This window comes from Ornithorhynchus anatinus, chromosome X5 (genome assembly GCF_004115215.2).
Source record: "Ornithorhynchus anatinus isolate Pmale09 chromosome X5, mOrnAna1.pri.v4, whole genome shotgun sequence".
NCBI classification, from domain to species: Eukaryota; Metazoa; Chordata; class Mammalia; order Monotremata; family Ornithorhynchidae; genus Ornithorhynchus; species Ornithorhynchus anatinus.
In genome coordinates this window covers 1,258,514-1,266,814 of record NC_041753.1, presented here as the reverse complement: position 1 = coordinate 1,266,814, position 8,301 = coordinate 1,258,514, and the positions used below count along the sequence as shown (strand labels likewise).

At 64.8% G+C, this 8,301-nt stretch overlaps 1 protein-coding gene across 1 annotated transcript; it reads left to right on the top strand.

The window, feature by feature from the left end:
• The first annotated feature begins 456 nt into the window (after window positions 1–456).
• On the top strand, window positions 457–6,490 carry SLC27A3 (solute carrier family 27 member 3). Its single transcript, XM_029055271.2, has 10 exons — window positions 457–1,120; window positions 3,021–3,242; window positions 3,368–3,526; window positions 3,638–3,762; window positions 4,434–4,628; window positions 4,731–4,821; window positions 5,343–5,541; window positions 5,631–5,728; window positions 5,953–6,083; window positions 6,205–6,490. The coding sequence occupies exons 1-10, from the start codon at window positions 580–582 to the stop codon at window positions 6,379–6,381; spliced, it is 1,938 nt and encodes a 645-aa protein (XP_028911104.1). The 5' UTR covers window positions 457–579; the 3' UTR covers window positions 6,382–6,490.
• The last annotated feature ends 1,811 nt before the right edge of the window (window positions 6,491–8,301 follow it).

Below are 8,301 nucleotides of genomic sequence, written 5' to 3'. Positions count from 1 at the left end.
GGAGCCGGGTCTCCTCCGCCCTCGCCCCCCCCCCCCCGCCCCCACGCGTTTTCCGCCACCACAGACATTAGAGTTTTTAAAGATGTTTTTAAAGCGACAAATAAAAGAAACCCGTGCCCGGTTTTTATACAAACAACAGAAGGCGGCGCGGTTCGTCCGCCCTCTCCCCCCACCTCTCCTGGGGGAGGGGCCCGGCCCCCCCCACCCCTCCCCCGTGCCGGGACGGACGGAGGGGGGGGGGGAGGCCTGGCGACCCCCCCCCCCCCCCGGCGCCCCGCCCTCACCTTTGCCCTAGTTGCATCCCTCCCGCCCACCGGGCCGCCAGCTGCACATGTTGGCCGCTGCTCGGAAGGGCGGGGCGCCGGCACGGACGGGGGGTCGGGGGTCCCGGGCGGAGCAGGGGGGCGGGAAGGGGTCGCTCCGGGGGCGGAGCCGGTTCGCGTGGGGGAGGGGGGGGTGGGGTCGAGGAGTGCCCGCGCAGGCGCGCTCCCGAGCGAGGGGGGCAGAGCCGGAGCCGCAGGAGGGAGAGGAGCGGGCGAGGGCGCGCTCGGCGGGACGCTCGGGGGGGGGGGGGGCGCCATGGACCCCCCGCCGATGGGGGCGGTGGGGGTCGTGCTGGTGCTGGGGGTGGTGCTGGTGACGGTGTTCGGGGGGCGTCTGCGCTGGCTGCCCGCCGACCTGGCCTTCGCCGTGCGGTCCCTGCGCTGCAAGCGGGCCCTGCGGGCGGCGGCGGCCCGGGCGGGGGCGGGGAGCGGGGCGGGAGGCTGCAGCCTGGGCTGGCGTCTAGCGCAGCTGTCCCGGGAGCAGCCGGACCGCGCCTTCCTGCTGCACGGCGGCCGGCGCTACAGCTACGCGCAGGCGGAGCGCAGCACCAACCGCGCCGCGCGCGCCTTCCTCCGCCGCCACGCGGAGGGCGAGGCCGGGGAGGCCCGGGAGGAGGCCGGGGAGGCCGGCGCCGTGGTGGCCCTGCTGCTGCCGTCCGGGCCCGAGTTCGTGTGGCTGTGGCTGGGGCTGGCCAAGGCCGGGCTCCGGGCCGCCTTCCTGCCCGCCGCCCTGCGCAGGGCCCCGCTGCTGCACTGCCTCCGGACCTGCCGCGCAGGCGCGCTCGTCGTGGCGCCAGGTCAGCCCCGCCCGGGCCCGGGGGGAAGGGGGAGGGGGCGGGGCCCCGACTTCGGGAAGGGTTCGGAGGGGGCGTGGCTAGCGCGCCGACTTCGGAAGGGCGCGCGGCCGGGTTCGGAAAGGGGCGGGGCCGACGCGCCGACTTCGGAAGGGCGCGCGGCCGGGTTCGGAAAGGGGCGGGGCCGACGCGCCGACTTCGGAAGGGCGCGCGGCCGGGTTCGGAAAGGGGCGGGGCCGGCGCCCCGACTTCGGAAGGGCGCGCGGCCGGGTTCGGAAAGGGGCGGGGCCGACGCGCCGAGTTCGGGCAGGCGCGTGGTCGTCGAATTCGGCAAGGGGGCGGGGCCACCCCCCTCCCCCCCCCCCCCCCCCCCCCCCCCGGGCATTTACCTTCGGCCCGTCACTCAATCGCATTCGTTAGTATTAATAACGTTGGTGTTTGTTGAGCGCTTACTGTGTGCAGAGCACTGTTCTAAGCGCTGGGGGAGATACAGGGGCATCAGGTTGTCCCACGTGAGGCTCACAATCTTAATCCCCATTTTACAGATGAGGTATGATCTGCTTAATAAGAATCACGCTGCTCTGTAATAATAATAATGATGAGGATGACACTCCTTAAGCGCTTACCATGTGTCCGGCACGGTTCTAAGCGCCGGGGCGGATACAAGTTAATCGGGTTGGACCCGGTCCCTGTCGACACCGCGTGGGGCTGGCCGTCTTCATCCCCGTTTTTCAGATGAGGGAACTGAGGCCCAGAGGATAATAATGATAATAATGTTGGTATTTGTGAAGCGCTAACCCTGCGCTAAGCGCTGGGGGAGATACAGGGTCATCAGGTTGTCCCGCGTGAGGCTCACAGTTAATCCCCATTTTACAGATGAGGGCTCTGAGGCACGGAGAAGTGAAGCGACTTGCCCACAGTCACCCAGCTGACAAGTGGCAGAGTCAGAATTCGAACCCCTGCCCTCTGACTCCCTAGCCCACGCTCTCTCCACCGAGCCACGCTGCTCCCGAGAAGCGAACCGACCTGTCCGAGGTCATTCAGCAGACAAATGGCCGATCCAGGATTGGAACCCAGGTCCCTCTGCCTTCCAGGCCTGCGCGCTAGCCACTGGGCCATGCTGTTTCCAAGAGCGCTTACTGTGTGCACAGCACTGGGGAGAGTACACTGTAACAATCTAAAAGACCTATCCCTATCTGTCATTTAATTATTTCGATTCACGTCCGTCTCCCCCTCCAGACCGTAAGTTCGCTGTGGGCAGGGAACGTGTCCGCTCTGTGGTTGTATCGTGGTTTCCCAAGTGCTCGGTGATAATAACGATGTTGGTATTTGTTAGGCGCTTACTATGTGCCGAGCACTGCTCTAAGCGCTGGGGGAGATACAGGGAGAGAGAGAAGCAGCGTGGCTCAGTGGAAAGAGCACGGGCTTGGGAGTCAGAGGTCATGAGTTCGAATCCCGGCTCCGCCACTTGTCGGCTGTGTGACTGTGGGCAAGTCACTTCACTTCTCTGTGCCTCAGTTCCCTCATCTGTAAAATGGGGATGAAGACTGTGAGCCCCACGCGGGACAACCTGATTCCCTTGTGTCTACCCCAGCGCTTAGAACAGTGCTCGGCACATAGTAAGCGCTTAACAAATACCAACATTATTATACAGGGTAATCAGGTCGTCCCACGTGAGGCTCACAGTTAATCCCCATTTTACAGCTGAGGGAGCTGAGGCCCAGAGAAGTGTCTCGCCCACAGTCGCCCAGCTGACAAGTGGCAGAGCCGGGATTCGAACCCATGAACTCTGACTCCCAAGCCCGGGCTCTTTCCACTGAGCCACGCTGCTTCTCAGTATAACGCTCTGCGCTCAGTAAGTACTCAATAAATACGACTGATCGACTGACTGTGCCCAACCTAGAGTTCCTGGAGAGCCTGGAGCCGGACCTGCCCGCCCTCCGGTCCCTGGGGCTGCGGCTGTGGTCGGCGGGCCCCGGCCCCGCCTCCTCCCCGCTGCCCGCCGGCTTCAACGACCTGCTGGCGCAGATGGAGGAGGAGGGGGAGGCCCCGCTGCCCGGGCACCTGTCGGCCCCCGCGGACATGCTGGACGCCAGCCTCTACATCTTCACCTCGGGCACCACCGGTGAGGGGGCCCTCCGGGAGGGGCGGGAGGTCAACGCGGCCGGGCCCCTGACCCCGCGCGCCCCTGCCCCGCTCGGGGCGGGACGCGGGGCTCAGGGTCTCCCCCGCCTCCGCCCTCCGCCCCAGGGCTCCCCAAAGCCGCCCGCGTCAGCCACCTCAAGGTGCTGCAGTGCCAGGGCTTCTATCGGCTGTGCGGGGCCACGCGGGACGACGTCATCTACCTGGCCCTCCCCCTCTACCACATGTCGGGCTCCCTGCTGGGCATCGTGGGCTGCCTGGGCATCGGTCAGTGCCGCCGCGGACCTCGGGCCGGGGGAGGCGGGTCAGGCGGGGGGCGGGGGCCCGCGAAGCCCACGAGGGTCTGACGGCAGTGCCCGCCCCATCCTCCGCCCCCAGGGGCCACGGTGGTGCTGAAAACCAAATTCTCGGCCAGCCAGTTCTGGGACGACTGTCGTGCCCACGGGGTCACCGTGTTCCAGTACATCGGCGAGCTCTGCCGCTACATCGTCAACCAGCCGCCGGTCAGCGACCGGGGGGGGGGGGGGGGGGGATGGCGGGACGGTCAGCGGGGGTCCCCGGGCAGAGTGGGTCCAGTCATCCGGGGTGCAGCGTGGCCAAAGGGCTAGCGCCCAAGCCTGGGAGTCAGAAGGACCTGGCTTCTAATTCTGGCTCGGCCAATTTGCTGCTGCGCGACCTCGGGCAAGTCAGTTCGCTTCTCTGGGCTTCAGTTGCCTCATCTGTAAAATGGGGATTAAGAGGCTGAGCCCCATGTGAGACAAGGACTGTGTCTAACCTGATTATCTTGTATCTACCCCGGCACTTAAGTCAGTGCCCGGCACAGAGTAAGTGCTTAACAAATGACCCAAGTACCAGTATTATTATTAGAGGGTGGAGTGGGGCTGGTCGGCGGGGATGCTTGGGGAAAGGAGAGGATGGGAAGGGGCTGGTCAGCAGGAGTGCCCGGGGAGAGGGTGGCACAGGGTTGGTTGGAGGGGGTGCCTGGGGAGAGGGCGGGGTGGGGCTGGTCAGCGGGGGTGCCCGGGAAGAGGGTGGCACAGGACTGGTCAGCGGGGATGCCCGGGAAGAGGGTGGCACAGGACTGGTCAGCGGGGGTTCCCGGAGCGAGGGTGGCACCCGGGGAGGGAGGGCACAGCCCTGCCCTTCTGACCCCAACCCTTCCTCTTGGGACCAGAGTCCCAGCGACCGGGCCCACAAGGTGCGCCTGGCGGTGGGCAGCGGTTTGCGGCCGGACGTGTGGGAGCGTTTCCTGCGGCGGTTTGGGCCGCTGCGGGTGCTGGAGACCTACGGGTTGACCGAGGGCAACGTGGCGCTCTTCAACTACACCGGCCGCCCGGGCGCCGTCGGCCGCGACTGCTGGCTTTACAAGGTGGGCGCGGGAGGGGCCCTGGGTCGGGCGGGGGGGGGGGGGGGGGCGCCACGCCTCTGGGTGACCCCCTTCTCCCCGTCTCCTTCCTCCCCTCCCCACCAGCGGTTCTCCCCTTTCTCGCTGATTCGCTACGACGCGGCGGCTGGTCAGCCCCTCAGAGATGCCCGGGGGCTCTGTGTGCCCATGGCTGATGGTGAGTTGGGGTGGGGAAGGGAACCGGTGGGGCGGGTCAGGGAGGAGCAGCCTCGGCCGGGGGCGGCCGGGCGTCCTGGTCACTCACGGTCGTATTTACTGAGCGCTTACCGTGTGCAGGGCACTGTACTGAGCACTTGGGAGAGGTCGCTGGAACAATAAACAGACACATTCCCTGCCCACAGAGCGCTTCTAGTCTAGCCGGGGAGACAGGCATTAAGAGCAATAAGTAAAATGACGAATGTGGACGTAAGTGGTGTGGGGCTGGGAGGGGGTGATGAATTGAAGGGAGCAAGTCGGGGCGACGGCAGAAGTGGGTGGGAAAAGCATTTAACAAATACTACAAGTCTTCTTCTTCCTCTCTGTGCCTCAGTGACCTCATCGGTAAAATGGGGATGGAGACTGTGAGCCCCCATGCGGGACAGGGACCGTGTCCAACCCGATCTGCTCCGATCCACAGCGCTTAGTACGGTGCCCGGCACCTAGTAAGTGCTTAACCGATACCGTGGTCACTGTTATTAGGGGAGCCGGGGCTGCTGGTGTCCCCGGTGAGCCCGACCTCCCCGTTCCTGGGGTACACCGGGGGCCCCGAGCTGGCGCGGGGGCGGCTGCTGTCGGACGTCCAGCGCCCGGGCGACCTCTTCTTCAACACCGGCGACCTGCTCTGCCGCGACGCTCACGGCTTCCTCACCTTCCACGACCGCACCGGGGACACCTTCCGGTACCCGCTCCCCCCGCCCCCGCCCCTCGACCCCCTCGGTCCCCCGGCGCCCCGATCTCTCACTTTCCTCCTTCGCCCCTCTGCGGCAGCTGGAAGGGCGAGAACGTGGCGACCACAGAGGTGGCTCTGACGCTGGGAGCCTTGGAATTCCTGCAGGACGTGGGCGTCTACGGGGTCACCGTGCCAGGTAGTCGGGGCGGAGGAAGGAGGGCGCCCTGGGCCAGGCATCGGGGGCGGGGGGACGGTCACGGAGCCCTAAGGTGGGAGCTGACCTCACCGGGTAACGGAAGGCCACCGGGTCAGGCATCTGAGTGCGGGGGTCACTCTGCCAGGTAGCGGAAGGGCACTGGGCCCTGGCAGTTCTCAACCTTTGCCCCGCCGGCCCCGCCGGGTCTACTTGCCCTTTCCCAGGGCACGAGGGGCGGGCGGGCATGGCCGCCCTCGTCCCGCACCCAGACCGCAGCCTGGACCTCGCCCGCCTGCACGCCCACGTCACCGAGATGCTGCCGCCCTACGCCCGCCCCCGCTTCCTGCGCCTCCAGGTAAACCCGGGGACGACTCTGCCCCGTCTCGGCCCTCCGGTCCCTGCCCTCGCCCCCGCCCCTCCGTCCCCCCGCCGCGTTGGCACGTGCCAACTCGGGCCCCCTCCCCGCCCGCCCCCAGGCGGCCCTCCCCACCACAGAGACTTTCAAGCAGCAGAAAACCCGCCTGGCGGGAGAGGGCTTCGACCCGGGCGCCGTGTCGGACCCGCTGTTCGTCCTGGACCAGGAGGCCGGCGCCTACGTGGCCCTGACCCCGGCCCGCCACCGGGCCCTGCTGGACGGACGCTTCCGCCTCTGACCCTGGGCCGCCAGGCCCCGGCGGGGCGGGGAGGAGGATGGGGGCGGGCGGGGGGTGGGACGCGGCGGCTTTGTAATAAACCGAGGCCGGATCCCTGGTCCCTCCTGTCCGTGCGTCTCTAGGGTTTCCGTGCCGCTGGATGGTAGAAATCGGCAGGTGGCCGCAGGCGCCGGGGAGACGTCTGAGATCGTGGAGTCTACCGGGGTGGGGGCCGAGGAGGCAGTTTCACGGGAGAGGGCAAATAGTGATAATTATGGTATTTTTAAGCGCTTGCCGGGCACTCTACTCAGCGCCGGGGGTGGAGACAAGGAAATGGGGTTGGACGCAGTCCCCGTCCCACGTAGGACTCAGAGTCTCGATCCCCATTTTCCAGAGGAGGTAACTGAGGCCCGGAGAAGTGAACTGACTTGCCCAAGGTCACACAGCAGACAGGCGGCAGGGTCCGGGTTAGAGCCCATGACCTTCTGACCTCCAGGCCCGGGCTCTACCCGCTACACCAAGACAGAAAACACTGACACAGTGAAAGACATCTCCCACTCTATGGGTGGGGTAGGGGTCCCGCAGGACTCCCAGGAGGAGGTGGCTTTGAAGGACAGGGAGGAACACATGATTTTTTTTTGTTTTTTATAGCATTTGCTAAGCACTTGGTATGTGCCAGGCACTTGTACTAAGTGCTGGGAGAGATAGAGGATCATCAGGTCGAATACAGTCCGGGTCCCCTTGGGGCTCACAGTTTTAATCCCCATTTTACAGATGAGGTCATTGAGGCCCAGAGATGCGAAGTGACCACTCACTCATCCTACTCCCAGGCCCGCACTTCTTTCCACGAGGCCGCGCTGCTTCTCCCCCTCTGGTCTCTCTCCCCCTCGGTTGCTCCTGGTCCTCTCTGCATCTCTGTCTTGTCTCTTTCCATCTCTGGACGCAGGGTCTGGGGGACGGCGGGGGGGGCGGGAAGCTCTTATCCTCTCCCGCCTGGATGACCGTCCCCGCCTGCTGGCTGACCTCCCGGCCTCCAGTCTCTCCTCGCTCCAGTCCATATTTCACCCTGCTGCCCGGATCGCTTTTCTACGAAAACGGTCAGGACCGGTCACCCGGCTCCTCGAGAACCTCCAGGGGCGGCCCGTCCACCTCGGCATCAAACAGACACTCCTCGCCGTCCTTCGGCTGTAAAGCCGTCCATCAGCTCGCTCCCTCCTCTCACCTCGCTACTCTCCTACTCCTAACCCACACACTTCGCTCCTCTAATGCCAACCTACTCACCGTCCCTCCATCTCGTCCATCTCACCGCCAGCTTCTGACAGGCCACGGCTTTCTCCAATTTCAAAGCCTTGTTGAAGGCCCATCTCCTCCAAGGGGCCTTCCGTGACTGAACCCTCCTTTTCTCTTCTCCCGATCGCTTCCGAGTTGCCCTGATTCACTGCCCCCTTTTCACCCGTCCCTCAGCCCCACAACAGTCATGTCCATACCCATAATTTATTTCTGGTAATGTCTGTCTCCCCCTCATTGTGGGCAGGTAATGTGTCGACCAACTCTCTTATATTGGTTTTTGATGGTATTTATCAATCACTTACTATGTGCTGTGCAGGCACAGAGAGATAGATTCAAGACAGTCGCATCGGGCACAGTCCATGTTCATTCATTCAATCATTTACCGAGCGCTTACCGTGTGCAAAGTACTAAGCACTTGGGAGAGTACAGTGTAACAGTAGCGGACACATTCCCTGCCCACAGCGAGTTTACACTCCGGGGGAGACAGATATTAATATAAAAAAGTATTTATGCGCCACATGGAGCTCATGCTCTTAAATGCCATTTTACCGACGAGGTACCTGAAGCACGGAGAAGTGACTCGCCTCAGGTCACACAGCAGACAAGCGGTGCGGCCAAACTCCAACCCAGGTCCTTTCGATTCCCAGGCCC